The sequence below is a fragment of the Chenopodium album genome, chromosome 17 (assembly GCF_948465745.1).
Source record: "Chenopodium album chromosome 17, dcCheAlbu1.1, whole genome shotgun sequence".
NCBI classification, from domain to species: Eukaryota; Viridiplantae; Streptophyta; class Magnoliopsida; order Caryophyllales; family Amaranthaceae; genus Chenopodium; species Chenopodium album.
In genome coordinates, this window is record NC_137850.1 from 1,320,056 (window position 1) to 1,342,997 (window position 22,942).

The following is a 22,942-nucleotide window of genomic DNA, read 5'->3' on the forward strand; positions in this document are numbered from 1 at the left end:
AAACTCAATTCCTCCTAGCTTATCATTCTATAAATAAGCCTTCTGAATTTCTTTCCCTCTAACAAACTCACTGCCCCCTTCTTCCCCAAGCTAACTCACTGATTTATTTGCATTGCCTAGAATGCCCCTACCCCTAAGCCTGATGCATTACGTATAAAGTGATAGTGGGTAGAACTTAAAGAATGGATCATAATGGAATGTGGGTGGAACACACACAAAAAAAAAAAAAAAAAAAAAAAGGGAACATAATTTTTTCTACATAATTCAAAAAATCATAATCTTCATACCGGTCGAAAGAGATCAAAATTAAAGTCATATAATCACATACTAATACTAACCTATAAGAAAAAGAGATTTTGAAGATAATATGATGGTGTCACATTAGTGTGTTTTTATACTGCATTTTTTAAAAAACAGGAGTTTAAAGCTATTTTGAATTTAAATCAAGCATTTTACCTGCAAATGTTTCAACACTGTAGAAAATGATGGAGGGCTCTTCAGGTATAATGCTCCCCAAGAGTATTCAGGTGGAACTACATTAGGCCTCAAAAGGATGGGGGCACAACTCCAAGCCAATGGCCAATCTTTCAACAATATGGCTTCACTGTATGATGAAAGCACTCGCTTTCCACCCCTCTTACCACCAACATTAGGAAAGCCTCTTTCTGAAGGTACACAAGCAATCTTACCAAAGGCATTGCAGAAGTTGTTGCTGTAAAGCACAGCAAAGTTTGAAAAAACAGCTTCCACAAGAGATTCAGCTAATGACCATATCTCTGAAGACAGTTCATTATGAGAATTACCAGGGTTCCCATCAAACTCTCCAAGATCTTGATTTTGTTCAACACACTCAGAACCAAGAAACTCTACCCTCCTAGCACACTCAAGCATCACATCTGCTTCAGTTGCTGATCGCAGACCTAATTTTCTCAGAATCGGAAGCCATCCATCTGTCGTGAAGCGTTCCCCAGGAAATCTCTTTCGCTCACCAGAAAATACCGAGGTTAACAAAGCATCATTTGGATCAAATAGATCCTGTGGTTTAGACAACTCCAATGAAAACTCGTCAGCATTTCTTACAAAATGAGTCTCCTTGAGAGCATCTACCACAGAAGATTCAATTTGAAGCTCTTGCCAATTCATATAAATGTAAATTAATATGTCTTCCTGTTGAGACTGGCTTTTACCTTCAAATCCAGGCAAAGCAAACCGTACTAGAATCTGCTGATCATGCAATTCAGGAACACCCAGAGCTCTAAGTAGCAAACTTTCATCAGATTCCATGGTATAGGAAAGGCAATGCTCATCATATGGTTTCAGAAATGAATTAGATGCGATCACACAAAGGTCGTTACCATGTAATTGTGTATACGACCCCACTACTGTCTTATATATCGGCAATTCGCGTAATACATCCAGTTCCTCTCTACCATAGTTGGACCTATTAATGAGGAAGTCTGAGACAAAAAGATTGAAAAGCTCTTCACAGTCTGAAGCTGGAAAAGAGGTAAGTTCAGAGAAATAACCAGCTCGTTTAGCTACAACAAGCTTTGAAGCAATTACTCGCCCTAGTGATTGGCCAGCAGAGGGGAGGCAATCACAGGGACCAGCACAATCCAAAAAAGCAGGATCATATATAGGTATATTGCATTGATTTAGAAATGAAAACAGCCAAGGGTACCTACTCTGAGCCTCTCTAAAAGCCAGATAGTATGGTCGGACAGTTTCAGATAGAGATGAAGGATCTATAGTCAGTCCACTTAGCATGTTCACAGATGACTCCATTTCCAAAACATCGTTGCCAGAAGATGGGCATGTAGAAATGGGTGGAATAAAAACAAGATCACGCTCTCTTATACGGCACAATACCGGCCTACCAAGAAATGCAGGAATCAAGGGCCAGTCTGAAAAGAGTGAAAGATCATCTGAAGACCCATCAAAATTCTTCCAGAAGAGTCTAATCCAATCAGGACTCGGACCAGCTTCTCCACCAGAGTCTGTGCAATTATCCCAAGAAAACCATGGAGCCATATTTGAGTTCATAACGTGTTTCACCCAACTTTCATGGAAAAGCAACTTCATATGATTAGCTAGTAAATGAAGGGAAAGCTTATGCAATTTCAACAATGACTGCAGAGAGACATCAAAAAATATATCAGCTAAAGTAGGACGCTCCAATATCTTAAGATGAATAAACTTTCCCAACAAAGGCCGCAATAGCATCTGCTGATCATTGTTTCCAACCCAAAGATCAGTAATTCCCAGCCTTGCTAAATTATTCGCCGCAGTGGGGCATGGCAGGCCTCTCAGCTCAGCTGCTATAGACAAAAACTTATTTCCACCATGGGCAACATTAAAACTATTAACATTTGTGATTCTATCCCTTTGAGCTGTTGGATTTCCAGTTTTTCCTATGTCTTCAACTACTCCTCGTCCAAAATCAAAGAGGGCCTTTCCTAAACTTGACATCATTTCAAGTGCATCTGCTCCTGAGCTTGTTGGACTATGAGTAGATACTCCATGAAGTCCACGTATGCTAGCCAATGATGTTGAACTTCCATCAACTAATCTGTTTGCTTGTGGAAAGGAATTAAAGTCTACAGATGTGTCACCTTCACTGGAACCAGAAGACTCAGGAAGGTGGATGTCTGACAAGCAATACTCAAGAACATCAACAAATGTTTCCACTGACCGGAGAACCATAGATGTTGAGGAAACCCTAAGAAGATCACGAACCATTTTTGGTTTTATTTCTCGAACTGTAACTCCCACCAATTGAAGCTCACTTATGAGATACCATGGCACAGAAAACACTGGATAGTGCTCCTTGACAAAATTACAAACCGTGGCCGGTAGCAAACTCTCACCAACTCCATTCCCAGGTTGTGACAGAAACATACCTTCTTCAACTCTCACCAGATTCCCAGAATAGAGCGGCCACACTGGAAGGTCAGCAAGGCGTACATAGAATGGCCTTATTACACGTTCAACTATGCATTCCCAGTCTGCTTTAGGCACTTTTACTGAAACAAAATTATCACCACCTGGTTGATCATTCTGTGAATGCATATCTGATCTTGGCCACAAAGAATAAAGATGATCACTGAATTTTTTTAAAGCAAGATCAACTGCATGTCCAGCACTTGGCTCATCTGCAGATCCTCGTCTCATTTTCTGCATTACCATAGTGATCTCAATATAGGAATCACGAATGCAAGCCATCAACTCTTTGTTCCACGCCTCTATCAACTGACTTCCAGCATCAGGTTGCACTTCATAACCTTCTTGAACTTTAAAAAGAAAACGACCTCTATTGTGACGGACGAGAAAGTATCCCAATAATGTAACAGGTATGTCTATCTTTGCAGACAAAGGAAGAGGAGACATAACACAGCTTGAATGGGATAAATCAGCAGGATGACCATTTCGAGATACATGAACTGCAACTCCAGCAACAGGTGTGAGGTTATACGCCAGATAACGCCTGAACAAGTTAGGAACATACAGAATTATATAAAAAATGTTGAATGAGCAATTACATAGGTGCCTTATGAGAGAGAGAGAAAAGGTGGGGTAATAATGGTTGTTAATCTTGTTATCACATGTGAACAAGGGAAGTTAGGGTCTTATGTGTGTAAACACAAGCAAAAAATGAATAAAACATACCAAATAAGGAAATGGTGAAATTTATATGCAACTTCCCAAAAAGGAAAAGGGTGCAATTAAAAAAGACGGAGGAGGTATATATTAAACCTGTAGCACTCATTCAGAATTGAGTGTCAAGACTTGGGTTAGGGTCCAAGAGTCTGACATGAAAAAATATAAACAAGTTTGGTGCACAATTACAATTCCCAAAATTGTGTTCATTACATGTGGACAGAGATATTTTCCAATGTTATACATGCATGTAAAAGTAATTAAGATTCTCAATTTCAGCAAAATTGTAAGTGTCCATATCCATATGAAGTGTTAAGTTTTCAACAAGGGAATTTGAACTAAAATGAAGAGACCAACATCAAATTATATGTTAAAAATTCTTACCGTCATGTAAATAGCACCTGTGAAAATTCTATGAAACTCAAAGTAGTATGTGCAGTATAAAACTATAAAAAGTTTGTACTCCCTCCGTTCCTAATCTATGGTTATGTTTCTATTTTCGGAGCGTTCTTTCTTTGGTTACGTGTCTACTTCCAACAATATTTTCACACTTACCCTCATATTTACCAACTTCCAATGCAACTATTCCCATTTACAAAATTATTTACATAATTCCAAAGCAACTATTCCCATCCACCAAATCAATTATCTGTACCCAAAATAAATAATCGCAGTTTACATACTCCCAAAGCAGTTTTCTTAACACCCATGAAAAAAACCCAAACGCAACCATAGATTAGGAACAGAGGGAGTAACAAAGCAGCAACAATGGAGTATGGACTTAAAGTAAATAAATCAAAGAAAGTAATCAGCAAGCAAGTTAAACTTAATGAAGACATAAAGATTGATATCAATCTTGTAACTAAGGCCATAAGAGTGAGATGGGTAGAAGAGAAGACAAATATGGGTCATTTAAATTCAAGTACAAATTCAAAAGAAAAAATAAACTAGAAACCATGCTTATTATCATCTGTAATTTACCTATCGAGGGCCATGTTTCTTGTTTGCCCAGAACCCATACTCAGAGCAGTGACCCACTGGTCAGAAACTTTATTTTCTCCTTGGCGACAAGTGATGTCAATCACATGCATCTTAGAGGCAGCATTAGAGCTGCTAAACAGCCTAGATATCTGGAATTTCCTCCATTTCTTTTCAGAAAAAGGATTCCTTAATCTGGCTGATGATGAATCAATACAAACCGAATAATCTTCTGAAGGTTGTAGGTTTCCTTCTTCCCACCTAGACAATGACACCTGCAATCAATCTCCATCATATGTATAAGTACGAAGCATCTTAGGTGAAATGAAGCTGTTACAATAAAAGAAACAAATATATAATAGTGACACCTCAGCCACACACTACCAAAACAAACAAAAAAAGCGCAATTAAATGTTATTATTCAATAGATGCAGTTTGTTTTCAGTTGAAATGTTGTTGAAACAGTACTTAGCCATAGCGGCAAAAACATAGTGCCATAATTTGCAAGCTAAGTCATCATATTTCTTTATGAGCACAGAGTATTCACATTAATAGAAGTATAGAACTACCATTGTGTTGTTACATGCAAGCTAGAGTTACCAACTTTTAAGAGAAAAAAACAGTGTTATAATACAAATGGACCTTTGGTAACAGTGTTAGATTGTTCAGAATTTCACTAGCTCAGTACTCAATAGTAGAGCTGTTCATGGGCGGGATGACCCGCTAACCCGGCTGCAAAAAAGGGCGGGCTTGGACAACCTTTTTGAAAAAAATTGGATATTTGGGTGGGCTAGGTTCGGCCCGTCAATATAAATGGACAGGTATGGACAAGAAAATATGTATCGTGGGCTAGCCCGCCAGACCCGTTTATTAAAATAATAATAATAATAATAATAGTTTAACTATTTTATTTAGTTAGTTAATTATGACATAATTTGTGTATTTTAGAAAATAAATACAAAGAGACTATATTGAACTATAAGCTTTTATTAATTACAATTATTTATTTTAGTTTTATATTTTATCATTAACACTTATTAAATTTCAACTTTTTTTTTATGTTTTTTTAAATTTCTATTATCATTTGTGAACAAAAAACATTAAGACAACTCTACCAAAATAATTTTAGCACAGGTAAATAATAAAAAGATTAATTAGTGTTATAAAAAATAAAAAAAGTTTAAGGCCCGTTAGCCCACGGGCAAGCCTGGCTCAATAAGCGGGCATGGACAAGTATCAAGCCCATATAAAAGGGTTTGGGTTTGCTACATAAAGTCCGTTGGACAAAAAAATATACATAAGCCCGGCCTGATACCCACCCAAGCCCGCAAATGATCACCTATACTCAATAGGTCTTTAAATAATACTTATAATGTGATATAAGATGGTTTTCTTGATTAACAAATAGTTGTTAAGTCATAAACAGTTACCGTACTTAGTTACAGAATTTTTAAAGACCACTTGTACTTTAATAAGCAAGAAGCGTATTGTTTAGTTGTTGGTCAAATCAATAAAAGATTAGGTTAAGTCATGACCAGGGTTTTATCGGAATTAATCAACTTTCAGGTTATTCTCAATTCGGGTGTGGTTCAGGTTCCAGTCTTCTATACTTGAGTCTACATTGGGTACATGGGTTTTAGATATTCATCGAGTCAAGTTTGGTTCAAGTACGAATAACATTCAAGGGTCATAATGGGTATCAACTTTTGAGATAATAGATCGGATTTGGTTTGGTTAAATGATCATTTTATTTTATTTTCTTGGGTCAGGTTATGGTTGGTTCCTTACTCTCTATCCAAATTCCAAATAAGCTTCACCATGAAGGGACTTTAAAGTCCCCCAAGAAAAAAAAAATGAAGTTTTCAGGGCTTAAATTAAGATTTAACCTCAACAGAACATAATTTCCTCTGCCTCTTTCTCAGCACAAAATGATTATTGCCCTCCCGTCGAATCAACACTATTAATCCTGAACATCACACTTCACACTTTGCCCAGATTTTACAATACAATAGGAACCCAGATATTTCCTTTACTGGAGTATTTATAAGACAGATTACTCCTTGAACAAAAAGGTACTCTAATCAATTGATCCTCCATCAATTACTGTACATCTAAGCATCTTGTATTTGCTAATTAAAACATAGCTCTGGCAGATCATATATAAACAGCGCCATTATATAGCACACTGGATAAAATAAAAAGAGATTACCTCCAAGACTGACTTCAGGGATAAAAGTACACGAGATCCATGCTCCACAAATCTGTCATATATCTGCTTTATTTTATGAAATCCAGCTTCAGGTTCTTCGGTCATAAACTCAGACGAAAGTGGCATGCGGATAATGGTCATATCGGAAGAGAACCTCATATTTTGGCCTCCGAGCATAGGAGAAAATTGATCTCTAAATCGTTCAGTCAAGTTAGTACCTAAAATGACATCAGATGAAGCATAATGATTCCAACTGTATACATGAAGTTGAAATGAGAAATTCAAGAACCCTAACACTCAAACTGAAAGTCAATATAACTATGATTATAGTATTATCCTTGTATCTAAATCAAGCATAAACCATCAAAAGTAAGGTACAATAAGAAGACTGTACCCAAACCGAGTTTCTTACTTCACCTTATTGGATGAATGTTACTTGTCAAGATCTACAATGCAAGTCATTTGACGAAGTTACAATTATTTTGGCACACAATCATAAGTCAAATTTCTTGTCACAACAAAATATATATTCCCTCTCCCGTTCAAATCTCAAATTTCAAATTTTGGTTTGGCACATATACTAAAGCAAGTAAAGAAAAAATATGGTTGAACTTCCCTACCCTTCTATACTAATAAATAATAGAAAGACTTTAGTAAAATATTAATGCTTAACTAGTATGCAAATTGAAATCCTGCATCAAGTTCTGCTAAAATTCACAAATTAAATTACCAGCCCAAAAATATAAATCATTAATGTAATGTGGAAAAAATAATGCCTAAAAGGAAACTAAAAAAATTACTATGAGACAAAGAGAGTACTTATGGAAAATCAAATAAGAGCATTACGAAAGGTAAAACAGCAGCACAAAGGGTAACCAGAAATAGATACCAGCTAAAGAGAACACTTTTGCTCCAGGCGAATGACTAGAGGAAGGTGCAAGCACTAAACCACGCGGATCAAATATATAGTAGTAGCCCCCAGACATCACTGATAGGAGATCACAGACAGAAAAAGAGCTAAGCAAACCTAAACCATAATTAAGAGTATCACCCCGAAGTCTCCATGGGGGGAGGAATTGTAGGCTAGTAACTTCCTCCCTACTTAAGCCAGCACCTTCAAAGATAACTAGTAAAGCAGGCCCTTGAAATTCACCTGCACATCATTACAATAGAAGTTAGATAAAAATATTGAATAATACTTTTAGTATTGACTCTACATGATCACCTTGCAGAGCAGCACCTTTGTTTATAGGCTACAACGTTACTTACCTAGATTATGCTGCAATAGAGACTGGCGAGGATGTTCCCTTTTGTCAACGATTATGTGCATTTTCTTTGTGTAGCAGCTATCGGCCAACTCAAGGAGGTCAAACAACAAAAATTCGTGACTAGCATATAGCGTTAGAAGCTCACTTATTCTAGCAAAATCCATGCAGACTAAATCTTTTGCCATCTCCTCATCAACCAAAGACATGCACCTAAGTGATTGCACTCCCAACATTAATGCCAAATCATTACTTATCCTTGGGTGAACAAATTTTTTTCCGATTGAGATGTTGTTTTCCATCCATGGTGCATCATTGAAGACAAGATCTTTAGAATATGTCAGAATACCAGAAGCATCCGGAATTAATAAATGAGAGCTTGAAACCTCAGCTGGTGGCATGTCTGAAAAGCAATCAGCAACAGCTTCAAGAACACAATGAACGAAAAATAACTGATCATCTGATAGGGCAGATCCTTTTATATCAGTCTGCAACCTGTCCAGAGCTCGGAAATAGTCAGTAACCTCAAAATCAAGTTTCACACCCATGGCTAAAAGAATATCTCTAAAGCTTGACAATTCAGATGGAACCACATATAAGTAAGGCTGAAATTTGACAGGTGAATCAAATGCAAGATCATTTGGGGCCACAAAACCATCACCAATCCAAACCCAAGAAATTCCTTCAAGAGATGACTTCAAGATCATAAAATCCTCAGTATTGATATACTCTTGCATTATTGAATACAATAACGTGATGCCCTTCTGCAACTCAGCATCAAAAGTAGGGTCAACAACGGAATCTAACTTGAGCTGGCAATATAATTTGCTCAATTCAACCAGTTGAGTAGTTAAGACTTGCACACTAGGGTGATCCATCCAACCCAATTTGCTTTTAACAAGTGTAGAGCAGCAATCAGCATCTAATACATGCATAGTAGATGATACCACCCACATGTCCGATTTAGGTCTCACCATGGTGGGGGCTTCTGCAAGGTCACTGGACTTCAGCCATGGAAGACCATGCAGAGGCGGATTAACATATATAGGACACCAATAAATAGATTTAAGCTCTGACCAAAATTCTTCTGGTGGCTTAGCATCAACAAAGCTACCTAAAAATGCAGAAACATCACAGTCATCCTTATAAATCATAGAGTGGAACTCTTCTTCAAACAACTTTGAAGACTCTTCTCCGTCCTCTATTGAAAGCTTCGATCCTAGAGCATCTAAACAAGCAAGCAACCTTCTTCCATGAGTACATGTTTCTGAGTCCCTGGAATCATTCAAAAGTGAAACTGTCCTTGCACAATCAAGCAGCCCAGTATAACCCAAGCTTTGCTTCATTCCCAAGCCAGATAACATATCCAGTGTCTCAGGATCAGAAAATTCTTTAGCAGGAAAGAAAACTTCTTTGTGCAGCAGCAGGTGCAGCTCAGGAACACGAGGATCATAAAGCCTGTCAATATTGCACATGAAGAAATTATTCATATATATTATGATTAAAAAAGATCTATGCATACAAACTCTTTCATCAGATAATAGATATATTAAGTTAAAAATGAAGATGACAGGAAGCGTAATTCCTTATCACAAAGGAAAATAATGCAAGAAACGATGGTAACGCCAAACTGTGATAAAAGAAAAAAAAAACATTGCTCAATAAGTAGCCATAAGAACACCGTACATATAAATAACGTGTATTGTCCAAAAAAATTTTTAAAAAAAAATACACAAAAAAATCCCAAAGGCCAAAAACAGAAACTAAAAAGGAAACACAAATCTCAAGACATTTTTCTAAATAAATTTCTTCCCCTTGTCCTTCGTGTAACTAGTAACTCCACTTGAGTATGGTTTTAATTATAAAGAAGTACTGTCTTTTCATGTTTTAGAATCTTCAATTAGAACAGGGAGATCTTGCCTCCATTTCTCATTAAAGTCCCAGTGACAGGCATTAATAATAGAAAATCCCACACAGTTAGAAGCAACCCAAACACTAAGCAATGTAGAGTTATAATAAGCTTTTGAATATTTTAAAGAAGAGATAAAAGCATGAAGGGTTATACAAGTTGTGTTATACCTGGAAGGCTGTTGCCATGAACCATTGCAAGACAAAACAAATGGAGTGTTAGAAAATACATCCTTAATTGAGACATCCTCTTCAATCAGCAGTTTTACTTCATGTAAAATAGCAGAAAGTGCACCTTGTGATGAATGGAAATCCGGCATGTGATTCAGCACATAATTTTTATAAAAATCTGCTTTGGAAAGTTCTTGAACATCCAGATATCTGTTTAATATTATTCTCTCTCCCTCTGATTCAGAACGAACAAAGTCATCATCTATAAGTTCCTCACGCAAGCCACTTGGTTTAAGCCATTTGATACCTCTACTCAGGCTAACTAATTTTCTACTTCTGCATGACTCAAACATAGGAATACGTTTAATGACCTCAATATTTATGTCATGCATTTCACCTTCAACAAACCACTTGGACTGCAGAATAAAGTTCCTTAATTCATGCAACTCTCTTTCTGAGGAATCAGCAAAGAGCCTATCAACATTCTCTAAACTACCAGCCATGGCCAGAAATGCATTCAGTATACCAGTTGCAGTCGGTGCCTGAACATAGTTCTTCAATTGCGGATGTTCAACAGCGAAATCACGTCTAAGAAAAAGGCACCCTACTTTTACCAGCAATGATGAAATGATTTCACTCCATCCTTCATCTTCAATGATATTTGAGTTTTTAACAAGCTGCATGAGAAGATCAGTTCCAACTGGCAGGACAGGCCACTTGGAAAACACTGAGAGATCATCACAACTTGATCTCAGATAACTCCACAGCAATCTCATCCATTCTAAAGAGGGTTGCTGAGCATGACCAGGGGCCCACTTTACTTGTTTAGCATTTTGCCAATCTACTGGAAGTATCCGGAGAAAAAGCTTTTCAAGCAGATGACAAGTTAGAAAAGAAATATTGGAATCCTCCTTCTGTGCTATGTCACACAATTTCAAATAAACTTCTTCTGGAATTGCCTTATCAACCAATTGATTCGGAATGGAATCTTTGAGAAGATCATATTCATTGTCATGTGCAATGTAAATTCTTTCATCCACCCCTCTTGGATTAAATGTTGTAGATGAACCATTTGACAGTGGAATTAAAGGTAAACCATACAAACAATTAGACTGAATAGGTTTTTCCAAATCAAATAAGCAATACTGAAGTGTCAAATTTAATGCACTTCTCTCAGTAAATTTACATTTGCGCCGAATTAACAACATCCTAAGCAATTGTGGTGTCAAAAAATGTAAAGAAGGACGGACTTCCACAAATCTATCAACAAGTGCTTGAGAAACAGTGACCAGAGGTAAGCCAACATCTGACAATGCATCAGCAAGTTGAGGCATCTTCTCAAAAGTAAAATCAGGAAATAAACCTTGTTTTGCTGAGATCCATTGACCACCTCTAGCTTGAGTGTGAAGAACACGAACATCAAAATCAGCTATAAACATGTATAGCTTTTGAACCACAGATGACCAAGGTTCCCCTCCTAATTTCGTCGGCCAAAAGGAGAGGAACCAATCATTAGAACCAACTTCCATGGCCAGCTTTTCAAGCAAGTGAGCATATGCTGGGGCAGCAACATGCTCAAGGAGGTATATATTCCAGTCAGAACGTGTTCTTCCACCGCCTGACATATCATTACCAAACCAAATATCTCTCCGATTAGATGACAATTCAAAGTAGGCATTAACATGGGCTGGAATACCAGTGCTTATTGGCAAAGGTAGGAAGCAGAAGGCACGACCCTCAAAGTTCTTTCGATATTGAGCAGACAATTCCACATCTTGAGAAGTACTAGACATATTGGCAAGAGATCTATCATCTAGTGTGGAATCACATGACTCAGCATCAACCTTAGAAGACTGCAAGTAGGCAGCAACAGCTGCCCAAGGAATGCCCTTGTGAGACCTTAACTTAGTAACAGCAGAATTTTTGTCCAGTCCACTACCTAAACACTCACTCATCATCCACACATGTGATACATCATCAGATGAGGATTGTTCTCTAACCACAACCTTCTGTAATCTCCTGGGTAGATTCTCATCCCCATATCCTCTCAACTTATCAAGAAGCTGATTTTTATCCACCTTGCACAGCTGGATCCCATTCAGATAATCAAACATATGTTGGAGAGCATGTGGAGGACGTTCTGGCTCAAGGACAGTATGCCTTTGCACTCGGTGTACTAGCTGCAATTCTGAATTTGATCCATCCTTCACAAATAGGGATATGGATTTCACTCTGCGTAGAAAAAGAAGAGTCTCAGAAACAATCTTGGAAAATGAAGAGAAAAGTGATGTGACATCTTCAGGTTCATATCCTTCTTGTTTTATTTGACTTCGAGGGGCGGTGCTGGCTGTCCTAAGCGGGAACCGGAAGAGTGTACCAGGAAACTGATTTTGTAAGTCACAGCCAAAGTGCAAAAATGGTGTGAATTGATCTGGAAATTGTTCAAGAATCCTTCTCCCAACAAACTTAATACGCAGGCCAGGGTGAGAAGGGGAAATTCCAGGCAAGTTGCATGCATGTGGATCAAACATCACAATGTTTTCCCCAGATACAAATGAAGGAATGTCAGTAAAATGGTAAACACAATTAAATCCTAGCCCAAACCTACCAATTGCAAAAGGCTTCTCCAGTTTGCTATCTTGACCAATACGTGAAATTGAGTAAAGATCCTGTGGGCTAAAGATGGAGTCATTATAACAATATAAAGCAGGGCCCTGCCAGTCAGCCATCTCAGGTGAAAGCAAAGATGAAGTTTTATATTGAGTTTTATCCAATAGAAAGATAACCTCTGAAGCTCCAGCATCCTCAGCGTTCTGTACCAGCTCAAAAAGAATTCCAGGTCCATCCGCATACATCTCAAGTATATGTTTCAGTCTAGTGGTTAATGCTTCATGCTGACCAAAAGCTTCAGCAGCCCCCGATAGACTCAAATTCATTGAATCGGCACTCTCAGCAAGCAATGATCTCCGTAGTGAGCAGACACCAAGCTTCTCTGCGACATCATTTGATATGTTACCGTGCACAAATTTCTGAACTGACCGTCTTGCACTCATCAAAAGACTGTTTGCATGACTTGAAGGACTGTCCAAATCTTCTGATCCAAGCAACCAGGGAGCATCATTATATACTAAATCTGATGCAGGAAGGAGTCGACATGATGCATCAGGTAAGTAGATCATTACATGTTTTTCATGAAACGGGGCTTCAGCCAAATGCTGCACAACAAGAATAGCAGCGGTGAGCTCCTCTCCAGTCAAAGGCTCCTCCCCTTTTCGTGTAGCCATTCTACACAAAACCATGGCATAGTCATTAAAATTTAAGAATTCCCTCACTCCGAGCACCAAAAAAAGTTCCTTGAAAACAGCCAAATCAATAGGAATAACACGGATATAAGGAGCCAAATGTAAGGGACCATTAAGAACAACCTCTTCTGCAGTTGCAAAACCATCTCCCACCCAAATCCATCGACTTCCTTCCAAAACAACCTTAATAATGTCCATCTCATCTGAACCAATCATATCTGTCAGTCTGGCATATATCCTAGGCATGGCAAGGGCTAACTGTTGGCGGAAAGCTTGATCAGTCACGATCTCGTTATCTTTTCCAAGCTCAAGAATTTGCGCAGCAACCACACTTCCAACGGGTGGGGAAGACCATCCAAGTTGATAGGACAAGATAGTTGATGCACATTCTCCATCTAGTATACGCATACTAGCTGACACAAGCCACAAATCTGTTTTAGGTCTTACAAGCTTCGGAGGAGCAACTGTTGATGACACACCAGGCCAGGGTAGAGCTTGATAAGGAGCAGTAACTATAACTGGGCACCAACAAATCATTCGAAGATCATTCCAAAACTTTTCAAGGTCAGATTTCAAATTACGAGGCCTAAATGCAATTGCAGCTCGTGAAAACACTCTATTCAGTGTCCTGTGATCATCATTTAGTGGAATGGCAGCCCACCTATGTGCATTTACCTCCAGATATGCCAAAAGATTCTTTCCTTTCAAATATGCCTTATCTGGATCTTCTTGCTTTATTTGTTCAATGTATCGAGCACATTGAATTACTGTATCAGGAGACGCAGATGTCTTAAGACCTAAACCCTGTAGAACATCCAAAATATCTGATTCTTGAAAAGAACCACATGGGAAAAGGTCAGTATCTTCAAGCAAATCAAGTAACTCTTCATTCCTGGGGTCATATAGAGCACCAGGACACTTTGTAGAACCCGTATGGGTTGGAACAAATTCAATATTCCTCACAGCTTCCTTAAAACCAGAATCCTCAATGCACAAATGCGGCAAATCTTTTAAAATAGAGAGCATGATGTGGTCACGATCCTCAGCTGGCAAATCTTTAATCCTACAAAAAACTTGTCTCCGATAGAAATGTGCCTTGCCCATACGCTGCAATCCATAGTACCTCTGTAGTACGTTTTCTTCACCATCAGAAGAAGTGAATATGAATTCACTTCCAAGAAAGCAATTTGAAACACCCTTTGGTGGCAAATATCTTTGTGACTCAACTAGATCAGCAAAATGGAAGCTATCATTAGATTCTTCTCCATATACTCTAAAAATGGGAAGCTTTTTGCATTTCCATTTATCAGAATCGCCCATATACCCACCAATGTACCACTTTGGATCAAGAATAAAGTTACGAAGCTCATTTCTCTCTTCTGCTTCTAGCACATGAAGACATGAATGCGTAACACCGCCACTTGAAGAGACAACATCAAAGATCGATTCAAGTACAGCTGGCCCAGTGGCTTCACAAATGTAATATGACAGATCAGGATGCTCAACTTCATACTGAGGATCTAATATCTTACATCCAACTTTCTCAAGAACACACCTCAATCTCTCAGAAAGTTTTTCAACAATAATTAATTTTGATTGCTTGGAAAATCTATATAGATGCCCCGAAGTTGATGGTAAGATGGGCCATTCGTGAAACAAAGACAAATTTTCACATTGCAACCTGAGATATTGCCAGAATATGACAAACCATAATGGAGTTGGATGGTTATTCTGACCCCTTTCATGATCCCAAAAAACCTTACCCTTTAATCTCCACTCAGGAGGCATGAATTTGTGCAATAACTGGACAAGGTATTCAGCTTTGAACACAAGTACATTAGCCCCTGAGCAATCTGCAACAGCTGAAAGTCTTTCCATAATCTTTTTTGGGATATTCCTATCAACTATTCGGTCAGGTATCTGTTGAAGCAGTTTGTGCTCCAACTCATTGCAAATGAAATAAGAGGTGCCTTGAGAAGCTTCGGAAAAAGAACCAAAGCTGCCATTTGCCAAGGGGAGCAAAGGCAAGTTGTTTGCATACTTTCCAACATCAGAATCTAAGATGTCTTCAAGACAATATTCTAACAAAAGTAATCTCTGAGCACTGCCAAGATTACTTACTGAACCACAGTCACGAATGAAACACCTCACTGTGTCGGGAGTAATCACTTTCCATTGAAAATCAGTGGTGTATTTCAAAAGCATGTTACGCACGGGATTAGGCAAACGAACAATGTGCTTTCCAAGCTGCAGGAGGACATCAGCAAGCTCCTCTTTGTCAGTATACTCCTCATCATGAAGAAAAGATTCAGTAGGTGACACCCATTTCCCCCCTCCAACATCAGAATAAAAGACAGGGGCCTGAACAATGTTTTTGTATACTTGCTGTATCAGTATACTCCACGGCTCCTCAAAGTCACCAACAGGCCATAGGGAATAGTATGAACTTGTTGGACCTAACATTCCTTGCACACCAAGCAGTAAGCTTTTGAAAATAGGGGCAATGACATCCTCCAAAAGAAGTCTGTTCCAGATAGATCTAATTTTTCCACTTCTATCCATATCCTCCCCATACCATATTCCGCGACGATTTGATGATACTTCAAAGTATCCATTCACCTGCACCGTCAACCCAGTTCTTACAGGCAATGGAAGAAAGCAAAAAGCTCGACCAATCTTAAGTCCATCACCCTGTGCAACCCATGAAGAAGGAAATTTATTAGCCAATATGACACGTATATCTCACTAGAAAGACTCCCGATATAGTATGATAGATATTAATGGACTGCAAAGTATCAAAAAGGAAACAATTTTTATTTTCTTTTTTCCTGCTATATAGTCATTTTATAAAGCTAAAAAGAAAAACTTAATTTATATGTTGCTTAGAATGACAAGAAAGTCAAGTCACGATACTAGTGAGATTCACTTAGCATAAGTTGTAGAACATTACATAAAGTGTACAAGTTAGGCTCATACGAAAGGATAGAATGATAGAATTCTTTATCTGATTGCTTAATTTCTAGTGACAATCTAAGCTACAAATTAATTGGAACAATTTCTCATAAATTTTTCCAAAACCAAGTTTCTATGGAGTTGCATCATCATTTTACAGTGGCATATAGTATGTCATAGAAGTTGCTGCCGTAGAAAGTCCAGTCCAAGCAGGATTAAAGAATTGCAGAACAAATTCAATCTTGAACAGTGTTAGAACTAAAATAATCACAAAACCGCCAAAATAAATTTAGAGGGAACAAAATTTTTTAAAAAAGGCACCTTTGAATTTAGATCCTTAAAGACGAAACATATCAACTAACTGATTCAAACATGAGACATCTAAATGCAATAGGAGCTTCAAAACACACCATGCAGATAAGACACCACTTATTACAGAAGTGGCAGAAAGTCAATAAACCAGCCACAGCTTTAAAAACGCATGTTCCACTATATAGTTCTTTGTATAAGTTTTTATTTACAAGGGAAAAAAATAAAAACTTCAGCAAAAGAGATGATACAAAATAGGGGGCCTAGGAGTATCATTGATCTCTCTCTCTCTCATCTGCACAACAGGGAATCAGGGATTCCATAGGCTATCGCTTTCAAAATATCTTGACACCATACTCAAGTATCTTTCTACAAACCGGAAATGATTCAAGTCCAGCAATACAATTTTGGCGGCAATATCTTAAGTTGGCAATATCCTTTCTTCTACCAAGAAGTCTCATTTCAAAGTTTGAACCTTAAGATAAATCTCCTTGTTTAGTGTCGTCATCCTCCTCAAACATCTACTTTGCAGTTCCGACACTTCTAGAGACAAGAACATTGTGGTAGGCCTTCAGAGACAAGAGACCATTGTAGTTCTGATATTTCTAGAGTCAAGAACATTAGTATCAATTCTCTGTGCATCCATATTCAAGGGGATCTAATCTGAGTCCAGAACATCCCTAAAAATGCAGAGGCAATGCAAGTTTTTGCATTGGAAAAATCCCATGATATTTCCACGTAACATCAAAGCAATTAATAACAAAAAATATCACGCCTTCAATGTTCCTTTTCAATTCTATAAGTTAATTCTCATATTCCAACCTATCATTCAACCAAATTCAGGCTCAAGTCTCAAGTTCTCAACAAACCAGATATCTATTTTATTTTTATTTTTTTCTTTTTGATATAAGAACGAACTACAACGAAACCAAAGCCTTATTCCCAAAGGGATGGCATTGGCTGCATGTACCAAGAATACATCTCCTATGAAGGATCCTCTTCCTCCATTCGCTTCTATATTGCGTGACTTTTCTCACACAAGCCTATTATCTTCATGTCATGTTAAATTTCATCCACCCATTTCATTTAAAACCTCCCTCATGTTCTTTTAAAATCCCCATTGTTATAACGGATTTGTGCAATGGAACGATTTGAGAATTCACCCTCAAACACAATATAAAATTAATAGCAAAACACGATAATAAAAGAGACAATGTTTATGAGGAAATTAGATTTCCTCCCCTCAAACCAAAATATTGTTTTATTAAGTTCCTACTAAATAAGACAATAGCCCTCTTGATGATTTTCCTCCTTAATAAAACCATCATTAGTTTCTAGTAAGCGTAAACTCTCTTATATAGGATAACCTAGAAACCCACATCAATTTGGATATATTACTTCTTCCTAAAGCCTAAATAATCCTAAATTGATTATATATATCTAAAATCTATCTAGTTTTTTAATTACAAATCCCATCTAATTAGGAAAACATAAACGATAGAAATAAATAAAAGATACAGCATATCTTTCCCAAAACAAATCTCGTTGGTATTTGGTAAGTTTAGTTTCTTTCCTAACACCCATTATCCCAACCCTCCACCTTCTGTACTAATACATCATCCAATCAGCGTCTCACATGCCCAAATAAACGTATTCTACTCTACCTCATTTTCTTTAATATCAGCAACTCTATGTTTACCCCAAAGTCCATCAGAAATCAAGGAAAAATATTCAAAGAGAAAATGTTAGGATATAGATCATAAAGGGGCCCGAAATGGAATGCCCTATGAGCAACTGCCCAAATAGAAGCTAAAAACACCACTCCCTCCCATCTATTAATTTTTTTTTTTTTTTTTGAAAAAAAAAAAAAAAAAAAAGGAAGAAGAAGACTCCTGACCAAGCTAAAATTTACTTCTTTTTTTCCTAACAAAACAATATGGCCAAAAAAATTGTCTTAAAAAATAATGCTCTTTTCACCCTCCAAACATTATACACAATACACTTAAATATCACCAAAGAGTAAAGTGCAATACAATGTATTCTTTGATTCCATACCAAACCAAAATCCATATAACCCCCAAAATGATATTGCAGCATGACAATGCAAGGACAAATGACTTCCTATCTCATTGCTAACAAGACATATTATGCACATGTGAGAGGATAAAGCCATGACTGGTATGAAGCCTACTGAACATCACAAGTAATTGAGATTCCCCAAACCAGAGCAAACTAAAGCTTTCACTCACTTCAAAAGTCATGAGCCTAACCCTCTAAATTAAAAATAATAATGATGACAAATAAAAAGAAATAATAAAAATAAAATAAAATAGAGAAACCTAATATGAAACATGGTATTCCCTAACATTCGAGATTATGGTTCTCAATTCTCACAAAGCTATAAATATATTCGCTTTTAAATTTGTAAGTATCAAAACCAACAGCAGTTAGATATGCTTGCAACTAATGACAAAGATGAAGCCACACTCTAGGGTACAAAAATTCAACCACACTTTAGGGTACAATCAGTTCAAGGCACTAACATACAAATAACATTTTCATAAGGAATCCATGATAGGTGACAACACATAATCAATGGAAGGAGAACGGTGAGCTTCAATACGAAATGGAAGCATATACAACCAGTTACATGGAAAAACTAGCAAGCAATAAGAAAAAAAAGTTATGATAAAATGAAGTGATCATTACTACATGCAGCAACTTACATCTATGGGATCATCAGAAATGCATGCAGCAATGGATGCCCATGGTAGAAGGTGAATGTCATATTCGCTAGAAGCCTTGGCTGCAAAGGATCCAATCCTACTGGATGATGAAGCCATGGCTTGGACTATGTAAAAGGTGTCTGTCCGCTTCTGAATGGAGCTTCCACTAACAGCTTCTCTTACAAAATCTAACTTAAAGGAATCCATTTCAAAGGTAGAAATGCTGGACAGTTTAGACAATCTCAAAAGTAACTGACGATGTGAAATTACGTCTTCATCTGCTGAGCTGACAGAACAAGAATAGAGTTTCCTCGGCACTGTCTCCCCAACATCCCATACATACATTTCAATTGACAGCACACTTTTAAGGAATAGCAAAGAAAAGACCCCTTCTTCATAAAGCTGAGTAAACATAGAAGAAATATCATCTTCTGAGTATGCCTGCCTTGAAAGCTTACTTTCCGCAGCCTGCTCTGCATTTCTCAGAGGGAAACGAAAGAGAGTTCCATTGAAAGTACTTTTCATATTGCAACCAAATGCACAATACGGAAAGAACTGATCTTTATAGCGCGATAGTGCTGAAGAACTGACATACTCTATTCGCTTTCCTGGATTTGACGCAGAAACATTAGGAAGATAGACTCCTTGAGGATCAAACAGCACCACATATTTACCACTTACAAAAGATGGTAGGTCAGTCAAATGGTACACTGAGTTGAAGCCAACCCTGACAAAAAAACAATAGCAATCACTACAAATTTCGGCTTTTCACAATACTTAAATGACAAAGATAATTACTTTTCTAACTGTGTTTTGAAAATTGGGATTAATGAAGTTCAGGGCAAACAATCCATGTCAATAAGAGAAAGGTGATCGGATTGGGATCCTGTATAATTGCTAGTCTGTTGTGTATAGAAATGGGGAAAACTTTTTCTTGTTTTCCAGATAAGAAAATAGACTTTCATACAGTGAAAGAAAGCAATATTCAATTGTATTAGCTATTATGTCCCTCTTTCTTCAACTTTCACTGTCGCTCCACCAAGTTAGCGTGCTCTAACCTCTCCAATAACTTGAATCTTAAGTAGTCTCAACCATTGACACAAACTTTGCACTATAAGAAAAATTACAACATCATCCACTTTCTACAGTAAACAACACAAATTTGCATCGAAGGCTTTAGGTTTGGGAAAGTAGATGTTGTTGGGTCTTGGGTGAATGAAGTGGGCAACTTCATGTTGGATGTAGAAAGTGGGTAACTTTTAAGAGCCATGTTTGACAGCCCAAACATCAGGCTATTGTAGAAAATTATCCCTTCAGCTCTAATGAGAATACAAAAAATGCTAACTCAATCACCATAAATTAGATAGTTATGAAAATAATTTATTTTTTTTTAAAAAAAAAAAACACACAACTCGGATTAAAAACAGATTGTATCAAAATGTTACAATGGACGTTCATTAATTAGAGAGAGTAAAGTTCCTACCATGCTTTGGTGCTATGAAATGGAATTTGCTTTTTATCTCAAGAGTCAAATGAGGACAACTTTTTAATGTTCCTAGTTAGAGAGCATACAGTTTTACTACCATACTGATTGTTCCTTGGTATGAAACAATTCAAACTAGTCATAAGAAAGTCTCAAATTGATGAACCTAGAAATATTGTTGCGCTATGCCACCTGTTAGTATATTAAAGAGCTTGACAATGTCTTTTAGATATCATGATCTAAAAGTAGGGATTGAACATCCATAGAAGCCAAGCATCCATTGGCAGTGAAATTATTAGTCAGTTCATATAGATGAATATAGTTGACCCGTCATTGTTTGACAAGCAAATAGCATAGATACAAAACACATAATCTAAAACAACACCACCATAAAACATAAAATTAAAATCTTGAGTAAACACAAAAGAAAAACAATCACACATTCCCACTACAATGCCTACTTCCATTTCAATCAAGTAGCAAAAAAACCTCTGATTCATAGTATTGTCCAATCACTTAGCTTATATAAATCTAAAAAGCAACTCCAATAGAACCTCCACTATTCCTAGCATTGTGTTTTCCCCAAGTAAATTCGACCGTGTAGTACATTATCGTTTTCGGGTTGTAAACTATACCAGGGCAATAATACTTGTTCATGGCAAGTAAAAATTTGCACCAATTCAACAACATTATCAATTCTACTAATCAATATCATATAGTAATTAAAATCAATCATAATGATTAATGAACAAGATCATAATATTTCCAAGAAAGTAACAAGAAAAGAAGAAAGATGAACTCACCCAAAGCGGCCAGTCTTCCAAGCTTGGCTATGCTTAGTACTACCACCAATCCTAGAAATACTAACAAAATCATCCTCAGTAAAAGCAGCATCATTGTAAGCCAAAAGAGCTGGACCTTGCCACTGAGCCAAGCTATTCGATAACAACGATTCGCCGCCATGGGAGCGGCGGTCCAAGCAGAGGCAGACCTTAGTGGCGCCGGCATCGTCGGCATTCTGAACAAGCTCCTTAAGCACCGTCGTCCCCTCAGGATAGTTCACCAGAACTTCCCGAATTCGGCGAGTAAGATCGACTTTTTGCCCAAAATCCTCCAGAAAAATGGAATCGGAGGAATCCATTGGAATTTTTGGTGATCGGAATTGTGGAATTGGAATCAAATCATTGGAATTTGGAAGATTTTGATTGAAATTGAATCAAAATTGAAGTAATTAGGGTTTTGAAAAGGGAGAAAATTTTCAATTGCAGCGACGTGTACTCGGAGACTGAGTCCAAGCATTCATCTTGTATCAATGACTTCTTTCTCCACCATCTTTGTTTATCTTTTTAAAGAAGGTAAAAGAAATTCTTTTTTTAAGCTTGATGCCCCCTTTTTTTTTTTTTTTTTTTCTTGATGCCCCTTTTTAAGTTCGATTAAAAAAAAATTACATTTTTGTAAATAAATGAGTTGTTCTCGGTTAATATGACATATTAACCGATTATGATAATATAGCGGCAGTTTTGCAAAATTAAAATAGTTTTGGAGGTAGGTTTTATGAAAAATTAAAATCATATCATATCATATAACTAATATATAAAACTAAATTTTTAATTAGGCGACGAGACAACGACACTTGGCACTTGGCGTTGTGTTAATTTAGAGTTTTAATTTTAATAAAGTAATAATATTTCATATGTACAAATTGAATTATAATTTTATTCAAAAAAATAATTAGATTTTAACTCTCATAAATTATCATATAAATTTATTTTTTGTATCATAACATTATTTTGGAGCAAAGGAATCAATTCAAAATACTAACAAAATACTATCCACTGAATCAAGGAAATCTAAATAGCGACGGGTCTCTTTTCTTCCTAACTAACAAAATTCTATATGACCTCAAAGAGATCGGATTTCTTGTCCAATACGGAGTAGGTCTCAAAAATACACTCACCCTCACATATATAAACATTCTTTTT

General features: G+C 37.1%; 1 protein-coding gene across 1 annotated transcript in view; it reads right to left on the reverse strand.

Moving 5' to 3' along the window:
• LOC145589335 (uncharacterized) overlaps positions 1-22,256 on the reverse strand; it is a 29,148-nt gene extending 6,892 nt beyond the window's left edge. Inside the window, exons 1-8 of the mRNA XM_081645866.1 lie at positions 21,764-22,256; positions 19,478-20,204; positions 10,189-16,181; positions 8,114-9,567; positions 7,734-7,997; positions 6,845-7,062; positions 4,639-4,910; positions 457-3,484 (exon numbers count right to left, since the gene is read on the reverse strand). Of these exons, the coding sequence (XP_081501992.1) occupies positions 457-3,484; positions 4,639-4,910; positions 6,845-7,062; positions 7,734-7,997; positions 8,114-9,567; positions 10,189-16,181; positions 19,478-20,204; positions 21,764-22,101 (12,294 nt within the window). The 5' untranslated portion in view covers positions 22,102-22,256. The remainder of the gene's footprint in view (positions 1-456; positions 3,485-4,638; positions 4,911-6,844; positions 7,063-7,733; positions 7,998-8,113; positions 9,568-10,188; positions 16,182-19,477; positions 20,205-21,763) is intronic.
• Positions 22,257-22,942: the final 686 nt, after the last annotated feature.